This window comes from Setaria italica, chromosome V (genome assembly GCF_000263155.2).
Source record: "Setaria italica strain Yugu1 chromosome V, Setaria_italica_v2.0, whole genome shotgun sequence".
Lineage (NCBI taxonomy): Eukaryota > Viridiplantae > Streptophyta > Magnoliopsida > Poales > Poaceae > Setaria > Setaria italica.
The window spans coordinates 40106376-40121917 of NC_028454.1; the positions used below are offsets into that span (position 1 = coordinate 40106376).

Here is a 15542-nt window from a genome sequence, read left to right on the forward strand (position 1 = left end):
CCGTTCTTGCTAGCTAGACATACTAGTGACAGGAAGTGTAAGAAATGTATGTGCCAGTTTGTTGCTGTCCTTTTCTTTCTTCTTTTGAAAGGGTACATGTTGTTATACCTCGGTACACAAGTTCTAGTTTCCATGTGGTTAGTTTCAGGCTGACTTGAGATTAAGCACGCATGATGATAGTCACATGTGGAAACACAGTTCCTCAAGTGCCATTGTGAAATCCAAGAGTTGCTGCTCACCCCGTCATTTCTTTCTTTCATGAATGGTACTCTCGTTGCGAAATCGCCAAGTAATGTATTGTATTTGGTTGATGCATATGACAAGGTAAATAAATCAACTTAATGATGGATTAATTAGATTTAATAGATTCGTCTGGCTGTTTAGCCTCCACTTATGTAATGGGTTTTGTAAATAGTCTACGTTTAATACTCCTAATTAGTATCTAAACATTCGATGTGACACGTACTAAAAATAAGCAAAGGAACCAAACGCCTCCTTATTCTGAAAACTATGCTTGACTTGCTTTTGTCATTATAAGTACTTTAAACATGACAATGAAACAGTGACAAACATTTAGAAACACATGGAATAGTTAATCGGTATGTTACGAAGAATATGGAGGTAATTAGTCTTTCGTCAATAATAAAACCGCATGTCATCTTCTGGTATGAACACGAGTAGGGAAGCCTGGATTAATAACACAAACAGAGGTCAGCAAAAACTCACGAACACTGCCCTACTGTAGCTGGGTGTTTGGGAGGAGGAGGTTAAACTTTAGCCCTGTCACATCGGATGTTCAGATACTAATTAGGAGGACTAAACATAAGCTAATTACAAAACTAATTGCAGAACCCCTAGGTTAAATCGCGAGACGAATCTATTAAGCCTAATTAATCCATCATTAGTGAATGGTTACTGTAGCACCACATTGTCAAATCATGGACTAATTAGGCTTAATAGATTCATCTCGCGATTTAGCCCAGAGGTTGTGTAATTAGTTTTGTAATTAGTCTAGATTTAATACTCCTAATTAGTATCCAATCTTTCGATGTGACGGGGCTAAAATTTAGCCCTCTCCTCCCAGACACCATCACACATCATAGATGCAGGCGCAGGCGAGCACGCATTCGATCACCTTACTGAAACACATCATAGATGCCGCTTGCGCCACTGCAGTGCCGGCGTTGTGTACTCTACACACATCGTACTCAGCGCTGGCGCACGGGAGCTTGCCGTGTACGTACAGTACACGACGTCGGTCGCGAGCCGGAGTGATTTATCCCGCAAAGGCAGGACCGTAGGATATCACCGTCACAAAGGAGCCGCGCTGCCATGTCTCTGCCTCTCTGGTGCCCTGCCGCTGGACGCGAGGCTCGCACGAAGGAGCCGAGATCAATTATGGATTGGTATGGTTTGGGTCTTCGGAACGAGGATTGAAGTATTGAACTCGTGCAGAGATTATGGGGTGTGGGTTCAGTTCGTCAGTCAGTACACCGGCAAAATGGCCATTATAGACACATTTGTCTGTCAAAAGTAACGGGAGTGGATGTGAGGCGTGAGGGAAATGCCACGGCAGCAAACTCAAATTTGTTGACGGCGTGTAGGTATCATATTCGATGACACTCCTCTATGTACAAAGAGGGGCAACCGCGAGGAGGAAGCCAACCAGCACAACTGGACAAGAGCGGAGCAGAGAAGAGTACATGCCGAACGGATAATGGAACGGCATGCAATCTTGACTCGAATGCGACCTAGGCCATGTTTAGTTACTCCCAACTCCCAACTTTGACACTATGCAAAAAGAAGATTCCCCATCACATCAAACTTGCGGTACATGCATGGAGTACTAAATGTAGATGAAATTAAAAACTAATTGCACAGTTTTGTTGTACTTTGCGAGACGAATCTTTTGAGCCTAATTAGTCAATATTTGGACAATAATTCACAAATACAAACGAAACGCTACAGTGTGCTACAGTGCTGTAACAGTAATTTAGCACCCCCAAATTCGCCAAACTAAACACGGCCCTAGCCACCTAGGCAACTAGGAGTACAAAACATACATGTGAGGGGCCCAGCCGTTGGTCTCTGATCGCAAAATATCTGACGGTCACGGAACAAAGCTCGCATACCTGTGGCCCCCGCCAACAATCGGCACGCGGGCCTCCACACTCCTGTCCACGTCATCCGATGACCACCGCGATAGCGGCAGCCTCGCTGCCCTGCCGCCGGCTACCCCCGGCGGCGGCGGCGGGGGCGGAGGCGGCGGCCTTGGCGTTGCCGGCCGCGGCGGCGTCGAGCACGGTGCCGCGGCACGTGGGGCAGGAGTCGTGCGAGAGGAGCCAGGTGTCGACGCAGCGGACGTGGAAGCCGTGGGCGCAGCGCGGCAGCACGCGCACCTTCTCGCCGTCCGCGAACTCGCCGAGGCAGATGGCGCAGACGTCGGCGGCGCCGGCCGCGCTCCCGTCGGCGCTGCACGCGCCGTAGACCTCGACGGGGAGGCTCCGGAGCGCGCGCCTCTTGAGCCCTCCCCCGCCCCTGCCGCCCCCCGCGCCGGCGCCAGCGCCGCCCTCCCCCACCGAGGCCGCGCGGCGCGCCCAGCGGATGAGGCACCGCGCCAGCGAGTTGAGCCCGAGCGCGAAGAGGAGCGCGAACAGCAGCGCGGCGAGGATGATGACCATGTTGGTGTCGAAGCTGGTGTCGCTGCCCCCCGGGTTGCTGCTCAGCGCGTGCTGCGCCTCCGCGGCCGCGCTCCCGGCCGGCGCCGGCGAACCCGGCGGGCCCAGGTACCAGCTCATCGACCGGACGTGCACGCCCATCGACGCCGCCGCTCGGTCTCCAGTAGTCCACCACCACCCTCTTCCCTCCTCCTCAACTCCCGCCTGAGCCGCCTCCACCACCACGGCTCGTGGTGCAATCACGCGCCGGCGGTGCAGGTGATGCCGCTGCTCGATGGCAATTGGCAAAAAAAGGACTGGGACGTTGCCGCTGCAGCTACCACGACGGCGGCTACCACCAGCAGCAGCAGAGCGCTCTCGCTTTGCTTTAGCACTCGCTCCGTATCTATCCGCGTCAGTCTGGAAAAGTTTGATGCTTGTGAGCGAGCCGGCCTTTCGATCGGTCTCGCCTCGCGAACGAGCCGGGTCGGTTTCCGGTAGGGCCGGCCGTGAAGTGGAAAGCTCCCCGCCCCGGCGCAAGCGGCAGTGGGAGGGAGATTTTATAGGCGGGGGACCAGGGAGGGAGGATCGCGGAGCAGGGCTGCCCGGCGGCGGTTGGAGGCGAGGGTCGGCACCGGGTCACTTTACGGTGGGCCGGCCTTCTTCCAAAAGCTCGCGCCTCACATGAGAAATAACATGTAGTCAAATTCTTCATCCAATCAATCAATGAAATCATCAGATTCATTCTTCAATCTTCTCTGTTCATTTACATTCACACGATTCTAGTTTTAACACGTTTGATGATCTGTGTGTAGAGGCTCTAGCGTTTTGGAAGCTCTTGGACGTTGGAAGTTGGAACAAGGCAGCAACATGTGGTTCGAGCAGGGGAGGGCCGAGGGGGAGCGCCGCTGCTATCTTGTGGAAAATCATCCGAAAACCTGCAATCTTATTTTTTCCTTCTGAAAAATCAGCTGTACCTGTTAGATATGTACCTTCTGCAAATAACAAAGTAAGTTTAGAACTACAAGGGAGAAGGGTATGTGCTACACATTGGTGCCAAAGCCAAACCTGCACATCAGGATTCAGAACAGGACAGGGAAGGCTACCCGAGGGTGGGGCCCTGCCCCTGTCAGTTCTGTAGCAGTTCGTTTCATCGGAGGTTACGTTTTCCCTCTGCATAGTGCGCATGCATTGCATCATCGTATCAGCTCCTGACACTCCGAGGATCTACCACAAAGTTAGTCTAATCTATCCTTAAACCATAGGACGCACTAAGCAAAAAAAGCTTACTTTACTTACCTACCAATACGCCTGTGACAGGTCGGTTTGTCCAGGCAGCAACAGGATGCTTTTCCGGAGACAGAGCGCCCAGCCGCAGCCTTATCTCTCGCCTCAACTACTCTACGTTAATGCAGGCTGTCACAGTCCCGATAGCAAAGCGCCAATACAGAAATGAGAATTAAAATGGCCGCACACGCAGCTGTCTCTTGCGACGGTAGTGCATGCTCATCTAAACTATCGCCGCAAAAGCGTCAGTGCACGGACGACACTCCCATCCTCCTTTACTAGCTTCCAAATTAAATATTTTCTTTAACGAACCGCGCAAGGTAGTGCGAGTTTCTATTAATATAGAAAAAAATACATGAACTGGGACATCAACGTGGGCAACCACTCAACTTGAAATTGTCAAACCCGACCAATTAGATTGGGATATCAACACGGCCGCACCACTCCACTCGACAACGGTAGCCGAACCGAAACCTAATCGCGGCATCCACCAACATTCTCACTCTCATATAGTCGCCAAAACCTCCATTTGTAACCCCGCATTGATAGGGAACTGAGAGAAACAGACCGCACCGCACCGAGAAGACCACTGTCATACGGGACCCTTTGTCGTAGTGCCGCTGCAACATCACACTCTATCCAACAGAGTGGTACCACCACATACGAAGCTCTCGTAGAATGCCTCGCAGTCGCCACCATAATAACACAAACGCGCGAGGGCCTCGCCCATCCGCCGTTGGACTCCACCTCGCTCTCGTCGCCTTGAAGAAACACCGTGTGTGGGGGCCTCGCCACGCCTGCCACAATACTCCATGTCACGGATCCATTTCTTTTGTCACCATCAGAATGGTGAGCAATATTGCCCCGCTTCCCAAGGTCCCCGTCAAACATCTAAGCCGCCATTGCAGGTCGACTTCGCCTCGTTGCTCCACCTGCGCACATAGCCTTCGCCGCCATGTCAGCAAGCCAAAGTAGTCACTTGCGCCGTCTTCCGACGATGTATCGCACCGGAGTAGCCCAGCAAAGTTGAGCAACCTGCCACCGTCTGTTACAAGCCTAGTCGTCCCACGATGCCATTGCTGCAAGCCCCGTCCTTTGACGTACTCACACACAACACTGACAGTTGCCAAGCAACGCTAGCCGCTGCGGTTCGCTGCAAACAGTCAGCCCGACAACAATGCGACAACCCCTGGCCGCCGCCAGACCTGCGATCACCTCCACATGAGCTCAACAACCCTCGTCAAGCTTACCGTCCTGCACCATGCTGCCTTGCTGCCACCGGCTGCAGCCTCCCATGATCAATGTGTCACTAGCAATACCACGAGCCGAGTTGGGTCTCTAGAGACGACGCCTCCAAGGAGGGAACGACGCCAGTGGCGTTGCCGTCGCTCGTCCAGAATTTGGACAGGATTTTCATCCAGAGAACCCCGTGTAGCAGATAGGGATGGAGCTCCAAGATGAAACCCCCAACGGGAAGAACGACGCCTTAGGGCGCTGCCGCCATCGCCACTAGCAAGATCGCTGGCAAAGGCTTTCGCCTGGAGCATCCCACTTCTAGCCACTGCACGTACACGACCCGACACTCCCTTGACGACAACCATGCAACTCTTCTCGGGGGTGGTGCCACCACCATGCCTCGTCACACCGCGCGTAGACCACCTTCGGTTGCCCCACCACGACACCTCACCGCATCGTTGGCGCGCGCGGCAAAGACACCCCCCCCCCCCCCCCCCCGCCCCGCGGCCTAGGATTGCTGAGGTGTCCCCATGCGCCACTGCCAACAGGCTGCCTCCGCCGCCGCAGCCCAACCGCTTGCGCCTCTCGCCGCAGGACCTCGCGCGCGTCATCCTTCTGGACGTCGCCTCCCATGGCCACCACGCAGCCCAGCCGCAGCAAGCCGCGCCTGCCTAAAATCCGCACGGACCACGGTAGTGCACCGGCTGCCCCAACAGATCAAGCCTCAGGCGCCGCCGCCGCTCCGCACGGCCCTTCACGCACCGCTCTGCAGCCCGCCGTACGAACTGGCCGAGGGAGCATCTGGCCTAGCGGCGCGGTAGCTGAGGCGCCGCCCGAGTCGCCCGCAACAAGCGATGCGGGGGCGGCTCCCGGTTGGATAGTTAACTTCGCTTCCAAATTAAACGTGTCTGCGCAGTAAAGGTTGCAAAGCGATTAGAGCAGGTGGCAAGATGGATCATCAGTAATCTTGTCATGCTCTGGGTAGTTTATTTGGTCAGGTTAGATGTTGCGTATCCCCGTTTATTAACTAATCCGGAGCTCTTGCAAATGTGCACCTCGGATTGCGAGGTTAAAAAGCCATGCATGGACAACAACACCAACTATTGATGCTGTTGTGTCATTTTGATCGTACAGTTACTTTTTAAAGGTCATTTTGATTGTACTGATCCTTTTTTAAAGGTCTCTTTGATGGTACTGCTGAGACGGAGACCCTTGACTTATCAACTTACTCCGCAGAGTCCATTCGATAGTTTGCGTCCTCTTGTCCGGGCACAGCTTAACCCAAATGTGTTTGGATACATGGCAGGTATAAATAAGTTGCGATCAAATGTTTTTTATTAGTCCAATACGATGGAACAAGGTTCCTTAGCACTTGTCATCATCCGCGACTTTCTCGGTGGTTTTCTCAAGTATCCAAGTTTTCAGCTCCGGTTTCAATTCTCTCCGAAGTAAGTGTGCGTGCATGCATCAGAGATATCCCAATAGAATCTGTGATAAGGATGAGATAATCACCAAGTGATGCTCATTAAAAATTCTAGTTTATAACCAGGATGCTTGATACACATCCCCGCAGCTCAGCAAGTTAAATTCCTCGTCACTACACTTTGGTTCATGTGCACTAGTCGTGTTCCAATGTTGACGACACTAGCTTGCCACGTTGTTTTCCTTTACTGCTTCCTTTTTGTCGCGTGTAAGCTCGGCACAACTGGTACGGCATGCACGCCGATGTATTCTAGCTAGTCACCGCTGAGATATTTCTAGGTGGGGCCGGGGTGTTTTGTATCTTACTGGATAAAGTGAAAAATATCCTGCGTACGTACACCGGGCCAAAGAGTAGCGGGCCCCACCTCCAGGAGGGATTACGTACTCCGTGTTGGATGTGTGCACGTTCCGTTGGACGCACCCTACAGAACGCGATACCCTCTTGCGTGTCGAATCCATGCCCGCAATTTACAAACCGACACGCGATCAAAACCTGGCACGTCAGCAAGTGCAGTTGGCATAAAGTAACCCAGTTCGTGCCGCGTGAGCTTTTTACTGTGCTGGAGAGATCGGCCTCGCGCTGGCATTGCTGTGGTGGTGGTAAGAAAAAGTGATAGAACACGTCACTGTCGGGTGCTCTGAACCTGACTGAGCTAGTGGAGGGAGTGAACAACAGAGGCCGATGCTTTGTAGCAGTTAACGATGGTGTCGCCAAGCCAACCGAAATCAAATCAAATGGGGAAAAAGAAAAGCGAAAAACGAGCTAAGTGAGTGCTTGACCGAGGAATCCATTCTCGTTTGGCAATCTGCAGCGACTGTGTTTAAGGATCACGGCGAAGCAGGTGGCGTCCGGCCTTCTCTCCAGAATATTCTACTCTGCGCAAATGGGAGCGGGACAGAGATAGCCTCGGCAACTTTTTTTTCAGAATGGAGATAGGCTCGGCTCGAAGCGCCTGCGGATCCACTAGGATTATCAGGATCGATCACTAGGGTTTATCAGAGTTGGTGGCGTAGCACGCAGCGGACGCAGGTGGCAGCTTGTGGCTATGGATCGGCCATCGGTCATCGGTGGCTATCTCGCCTCGTCCCCACTCCCCAGCTGATCGAGCCCGGGAAACTTCACATCCGGACTCGACCCCGCGAGTCCCGTCGCACCATCGACCTTGCTTTCGGGTCGGGAATTATCCCTCAAATCACGAGATAGCAATCTGCTGAAAAAGAGCGTCGGGGTGGCAATGGTGCCAGGAGGCGTAGGGAGGCACCTTTCCCCCGATCCTTCCGTGTCGGCCATTCGATCGACTGGTACGGGGGCTGAGAGGTAAACAACTCCTACTCAGCGCCCACTGTAAATAAGTACCGGACCGGAGGAAGACGGCGTCCACCGACTCCATTTGTGCACCTCACTGGCTAATCGTTTGACCCTGTCGCGCGGTAATGGGTGAGAGAACCGGTCCTCTCTGTTAGCAACCAGATTAGAATTGAGGGAAGAGCAAGAATGGGGATAGGATAGCAAGAATTGGCAGCACGAGGAATGACTCAATTCAGTTGAATTGTTTGTTGTTCATACATAGTTCTGTTCTCTATTTGGTTTGAGGTTGCTTATTTTAGAGATTAAAAGTTGCTTATTTAGAGTTTAGTCCTACCTATTTGGTTCTAGGGGCTAAACAGCATCCAATGACTTGAACAATGACCTATTTGTCCCTAATCATTGCTACCCCTCCACTACACTGCTCTCCCCTGATGGACGCGCTCCTCCATGTTCCAGCCGCGCAGCTCTCCTCCCTTAAGTGGTCGCTTGCCGCCGACGCGCGCCGGCTGCGGTGCTACCTCGCGTTCCTGCTCCTCTCCCCACCGCACTTCACTCGCGTGGCTCCGCGCCATGCCGCTGCACGCCATGGCCGCGCTGCTGGGACGCGTCCTCCTCCGCTCCCTCCTCCTGCTCCTCCCGGCGCTCTGCCCGACAACTACGGCGGCCAGCACCACCACCTCCTCCAGCAGCTCGACCTCGACGCCACGCTGCTGCTCCTCGCCATGTGCGACTTCTACTCCACGGTGGCCGCCACATCCTCTTCCCCCGTCGACTAGCTCACGCTCGCCGCCTCCGGCCTCGAATCCACGCCCTGGGCTGCGCTCGCCTCCTACATCGACGCGGCCGCCAAGTGCCGCCGCTTCGCCGATGTCATGTCGGCTGACCGCGGCAGTGCAATCGGTGTCGGGACGACGACGAAGGAAGGCGGAAGGAGCGGGGCAGCCTCGCACGCGGCCGTGCTGGCGCTGCCCCCCTCCCCCCCCGGGCGGGGACGACACCGTGCGCTATTTGCCGGGAGGTCATTGTAACAACTCTGCCTTAATTAGGTGTAATTAAACATAAACAAGTCATTAGTCACTAAGCAAAAGAGGTGAAATGTCCTTTTTGACCCTAAGAAGCTCTTTTTGGAGTTAAATATAAAACTTGAGATTTTATGTGCAAATTTAATTTTTTTTCCCAAATAAGAGTTGTAAAAAATTTAATTTCAAACAACTTTTGTTAAAGACACTTTGACTAATTCGGAGTGGGAGAAGGTCAAAAACAAGAATCAAAACAGGAATACTATAGAACCCTACAAATTTAAGTTTTTAAAGTCCTGGAATTTATGTTTTTTTCCGACTTTGCAACCTGTTATCTCACAAGTTCACATCTAACCTCAAGTCAGACCTTTAATAAAAGTTGTAGTCCCTTGAGTGTGTTCAAACTTTGTTACACTGACCCAGGTCTAAATCGTAACCGAACCCGCTCTAAAGTCGAGTCAAAGACAGCCAAACTCCTAAAATTTCACCAACTCGCGCACTTGGAGCTGCCACTCCAGCCAGCCCCGCGCAGCAACTCCTTCACCGTCAGCTTCACCTTGGTCGTCTAGAGCACGTCGACCTGCTCAAGGAGCCTCTGAGGCCCCTGTCTCACCGGATCGCTGCCGCTAGTTTCCGCGACGCCGACCCGAGCCGCCGTTGTTCCTCGTTCCACCCCGGCTTGTTTCTTCCCGACCCCGAAACCTCGTCAGTAGGACAGGAGGTGAGTTGCCAACCTCTTTCCAGCTCTTCCCGAACCTGAATCGTCTGTGAAAGCGACCGGACCTTGTCCGCCTCGCCCGAGTACTGTCTGCCTCGCCCGAGGGCTTGGTTGTGTCTTTTCTTTTGACCGAGGATATCTGTGTTAAATTTTGGGGACTTCTCGGTGTTAAATCTGAGGATCCCGGTACAGTTATTCCTTAAGTCTAAAGGTCAGATCGTAAATTTTCCCCGATCCGACTCTTTTCACTCGTTTTAAATTGACAGAAACTTAGAAGTTGCATCTTAAATCGAGGAAAAATCAGAAAAATACCAAATCACTTTTGTTGGAATCCTTGTTTTGTCTAGTTTCTTACAAAAATAAGTTTGCTCATGTTACTATTGTAAATAATACCTTATGGTTTTATTCCTTGTTTAAGCCTTTTAAATCATAGTAAATATAAGATAAATAGGGGAAATAGTTGTCCTTCTCCAAAAATCATGAAGAATTCACCAAAGCTCCTATAACACACCTTCAATATACTAGTAAATTTTCACCCTCAGAATCACTGTAAGTGTTGAGATAAAAATAGTTAAGTGCATGCTACCTTTAATAATGAAATGCGTGTAATTCTTTTTGTGGTGATCCAATGGATTCCAAAATTTTACAGTAGCTTATTAATGACTTAAGTAAGGTGCTGTAATTTTCTCAGTACCTTTGGCTGCTAGTTGTTTGTGAAACCATTTTAGAGCGAATAATCGACTTAAAGGAATTAAAAGAAGCATAAACCCTAATAAGCCAAATAAGTAATTTTGGGAAGAGGTACGTAAAAATATTCAGAAGTAAATAACTCTCCTAATGCACTTGAACCTCCCCAAACACAACCTCCCTCTCTCTTTGTGCAAACTCTAAGTTGCAAGAATCTAAATGTGTACACAGTCACCATGAAAGTCAACCGCAAGTTTAAACCCGACCTCACCTTCCTTTGCGAAGTTAAGTGAAGTTAAAAACCTTGTTTAGGTGAATGTGTCCTATAGGCAACTTTCTTTCTACCGTAATCCATGCCGAGCATCGTTCGTGTTCGCACCTTGTTCAAACTAAACTCCTGCATGTGCATGTCGTGTAGAAGCTAATCTCGCCGACGGGACCTACGAGCTCCACCCTGCACCGGAGGAAGAACCCGCCGCGGAGCTTCATCACTTGGAAGGCGAACCCGAGCTAGATCAAGACCTCGAAGAACCGCTAACCCTTCCTGAAGGCAAGCCCCAGAGCATGTCCCAGTTTTCTAAACTTCTGCAATGAATTATGTTGATTATGATTGTGCATTTAAGTTACTAGGTGTTGTATGAAACCTTAGATGCATGAACTTAGTACCTTATTTTGATCACTAGTTACTAAGATCGAGTAGCTGCAATGCTAAATAGGACTCGGTAAAAGTCGAGTGATTGCCTGTCACTCGCGAGTTATAGGAGTTGCTTGTTTACTTATGCTACAACTATAAGGATGATGGACGGGAATGGGAATGGTTCCGATGTGGTGGTTTGCCCCGTCTGTCTAGCAATAAACTTGCTAAGGTCGAAACGTGTCGGCGTTCGTGATCAAATGTTTGAAAGTACTAATCCCATACCTAATATGGGAAAGAGAAGCCTAGTACCTGATTGAACTGGGACGTGGCATACCCTCCGGCTGTCCTTGGAACGTCGTTCCCATGGTGCATCATGTGGTTGCAAGTGCGGTCATAGTACTGCAGAGGCTGGGATTATGTAGCATTGCATGCCAAAGGAAGTTGGCTCTAACACGTGCCTAAGGGATCGATGGGGACGACTGACAAATGAAGCGACCCTTCGTGGTGCGCGGATATTGCGAGATTAGGTTCGTCATGCATGGTTAATAAATTCGAATCGATTTGTCTGCCTCTCATAGTTTGGGACTGCTTGATCGCTATTCTGCACTGAGTAAAGATGGAACATGATGATGACTTTAATCTGGATGTTTGTTCTTTAATTGCTTGGGACACTATGATTGTTAAGTATAAGTTGCTAATTTAGACTGGTTAATGAACATAGAACTTGAGCAAAAATATTGAAAGTAAGGACCGACTATAGGTGCTTTTGGCAAAACAAACCTAAAGCCAAAAAGGCCTTGCATGTTTAGAAGTTGGTGATATTATTTATCACCGGACGGGTCAATCTTGCTAAGTATTAGTTGTTCAGCCTTGTTGTGGTTTAACTTTTCAGGTGATGTCAATAATTTGGCTGCTAGCACCACTTGGCCAACCTAGCACCCTCCGGGCTGGACAGTTGAGTGGGATCCCTCCTCGGATGGCGAGGGCAGGGATTATTGATGTCACGATCGGCTTCGTCATGATATCGTGTATCGACGTTTAGCTTCCGCTTGTTTTACTTGGTCTGGTTGAACCTTGCAAACTTGTTTGAATTTCAAAAACTCTGATGTAATAAATGTTGAACCATGTTAATGTGATGGGAATGTTGTAACCTCTGTGCTACTCACCTTCGTGTGAGCAATGCTTCTCGATCCTGTGTAAGTGGTTTATCGGATGAAATCCGACGGTTGACCAAGTTGACTTGCTTAAAGTGCATAATCGCGTGTCAGGCGACTTAAGTGCATTTTAGTCAAGTTAATTTGGGCGGTTCCGCCACAGTCATGGCCCGTGACGGCGGTAGGGATGGCGCAGGGGGCGATGGCGGCGTGGATGGCGCAGGTGCGCCGAATCTGGATGGGGGAGCGGTGGCGGGGATGGCGCAGGGGGCGCCGGCAGCGGGGATAGCGTAGGGCCGTGCGAGGAAGGAGGATGCAGGGGATGGTGGCGAGGGGAGGAGAGAGAGGCAATCAGACATGCATTAAATGAGGGCAGAGGGTGTCTAGGTGTACTTTTAGCCCCCATAAGTAACCCCTTGGTAGCTTATGGATTAAACTTTAGAAGCTAAAGTTTAGTCCAAATAAATAGAGATGTTTGGCAGTTTATGGACTAAAGGAAGTTCAGTACCTACCAGGGCAAACCAAACACGTCCTCTGCTCTCATCTCACCTACTCATACAACTCACACACGCCTAGGTGGGCTTGCACCACTCTGGGCCGGCCAGACGGACGTCGGGAACCTTGGGCCGAAGTGACTTGCGAGGCCCAGCCATACTGCTGGCACGACTGTTTTTTGTAGGACAGTCGTGCCAGCAGAATGGTTGGGCCTCGTCGGAGTTGGTGTTACTGCTGTCGGATGAGCATCCGGCGTTCTGGATCGAGCACACGCTATACGGACGTGCAGACGGGCAAAGGGACAGTCAGAATCCCACAGGGCCACGTCACATTACGTGATTCGTTTCTGCATCTATCCACCCGAACGGCGTCAGTGCCCGGTGGCGCGTTCTGGGCGAGATTTCACCGGCGGTGAGGAGTCCTTTGCGCGAAGCCGCGAATCATGAGTTCATGACGGGGTTGTTGGGCTGCAGGGCGGCGCACGAACTCTGGACGTCGGCACGCGGCGCGGGGCAAACGCTACTGTCTATAGTAAGTTCACGCCTCGCCCCGGTATTCCCTGAGAAGCTGTAGATAGAGGGAGGCTGGCGCCAGCGCCACAAGAGCTAGGCTGGGCGCGTAGGAACCAGCCACCAGATCGAAAGACTGGGAAGCCGGTTGGACATGAACGAAGCTGAAGTGCTGAACTCGACCTCGACGGCAGGGGACCAACAGCACGAGCGCGAGAATTTTGTAGCCGCAGGTGGAGAGATCAGCGCTCGTCGGCCTCGTTGTAACTGGATGCTTTGTGAGCCGTTGAATAAAAGACTTGCGGTGTGAGATGAACCAGCAGTCGCAACATACATTTTGCAATTTACCGCCCGCCCCAGCACAGAACATTTTTCTATTAGACCCTGCACTCTCTTCCAAATGTGCCACGAGACCCTTCAAAACCGATCCCCAATTTCCACCGATGCCGAGCTAACATAGAGCTCGATCCCCAGCGGTGGCGGCCACCGGCCAGCCATCAGCTCCGCCGGCGCGGATCTTAAACGCTGCCAAGGCCAAGCACCCCCGCGCAGACAATGGTGACTATGACGTCGGTGCCTTCAGGGTCGGAGACTCTAGGCGATAGAGCACGATGGTGGTGGCTGCATCGGCGGCGTTGGACTCTCTCGTCCTCAGCCGGTGCTGGTGAGTGACACCATTGATTTGAGCCCTTGCTTCATCGTGGAGTTCTTTTTGTCTGTGCTTACGACTGCTTCCATGGTGTGGATTTAGGGATATTTACAATTCAATTCGGGGACTGATTGATAGATCAATTGGGCCCAGTGCATACCAATCTATACCAGATTCGCACTAGTGCTAGCCATTGGAGCTAATTATTGCATTATTTTATAACTAGTAGATTCCTTCACAACGATTAGCCAACACATCTGGTTCGTACTGCTTTGTGCATAATCATGTGGTAAAGAGCCTGACACATTATTTTGTTTTCTTTACATTACGAGTGCATAAAGATGGCAAGTTAAAAGCCTGACACTGGCCTAATGTATTCATATACAAAGTTCCGCTCACACATTTGGTTTAGTTCTAAACCACGGCAACGTATTTTCAATTGTTAATGACTGCTTAATTCTGCATGCTCTGATTATGCATCTCTGCTGATGTGTTGTGGGGAATATGGGTAACACGTAACAACTTGGTGTTTCGTGAAAAATGCTGGCAGTGGCAGGACATGAAACTGGTGTTAAGGAGGATCTGGAGGTGTTTCATGACATGGAAACTGATGTGCAAAGAAAGTTTCGGAGAGGGTTTCGACCAATGGTGTAACTACTTGGAGGAGGTGATTGACTCTTCCTGAAGAAGATCAAAGATGGGGATAGTGAAGCGGGAACTCTGAATCATCTTCCATGACCAAAAAGCGAGCACAAGCTAGGGAACTCAAGTCTGTATTTTCTCTATTTTGTAAGGCTTTAAACTGATGTTGTGCGGCAATGAAGAGGCACCAGCTACTGGAGGACGCTGGTGATTCTCGTTGTTGGCCGGTGGGGGAGGTACACTCCCTCCTAAAAATACTCAAACTGAACGTTTGCCTTGTTTTCTTAATGAAATGGGGCAGGGCATGCCTGCCTGTCTGTCTAAAAAAAAAATTGCTTCTGTTGTGTGGGTCTTACATCTAAATAGTGCTGAGGCTTACTGGTACAGGCAAGAAATCTACAATTCAGAATGGTATGTGCCTGATGTTGTGGTTATGCTTGCTCCTACTAAATTTAATCTAGATATTTACATTACTGTTCTGCTTCTGTTTTTACACACCTGACGATAGACATTTTACTTCAGGTGAAGATCATGTAGGCCCTTTGGAAGTTCAGGGAAAGGATGGAGGGTGGAGAAACACCAGAAGCTAACAAGCTGTGAGTGTAATGCTATGATTGATTTCAAGAGAAAAGACGATGGTACATACCAGTTGCTCATTTTGATGAGGCACACACCATGTAAGAGACTGTTAATCACGTCGAAGAGTAGAGCAAGATGCCAAGTTACCAACATTGTTGTTGTAATGTGTTACTTATTGTAACTGTTAGCAATGTAAAGAGTAATGTGTGCTTGATTGTATGTACTGTGTGCTGCCAAAAAGATGCATTTACATGTGTGATATGAATTCTCTAGCCTCTTGTGAACAACCTTACACTGGTGGAGAACTCACCTATTATCCCGGTTGGTAAGGTGCAAAGATCTCGGAAATGCATCCGGGATAAACCAACCGGGACAAAAGGGGGGGGTCTTTTATCCCGGGTCACTCAACCGGGACAAAAGACCCCCTTTTATCCCGGTTGGTAATACCAACCGGGATAAAAGGGTTCACCCCCCGTGGCGCT

General features: G+C 50.6%; 1 protein-coding gene and 1 long non-coding RNA gene across 2 annotated transcripts; one reads left to right on the forward strand and one right to left on the reverse strand.

Moving 5' to 3' along the window:
- Window positions 1-1907: 1907 nt before the first annotated feature.
- Window positions 1908-3204, reverse strand: LOC101771905 (RING-H2 finger protein ATL74). Its single transcript, XM_004970337.4, has one exon. It carries the CDS (start codon window positions 2817-2819, stop codon window positions 2184-2186), a length of 636 nt encoding a protein of 211 aa, XP_004970394.1. The 5' UTR covers window positions 2820-3204; the 3' UTR covers window positions 1908-2183.
- Window positions 3205-13603: 10399 nt separating this feature from the next.
- LOC101772313 lies at window positions 13604-15325 on the forward strand. Its single transcript, XR_215291.2, has 3 exons — window positions 13604-13854; window positions 14390-14892; window positions 15004-15325. It is a non-coding gene; the product is annotated as an uncharacterized LOC101772313 (long non-coding RNA).
- The last annotated feature ends 217 nt before the right edge of the window (window positions 15326-15542 follow it).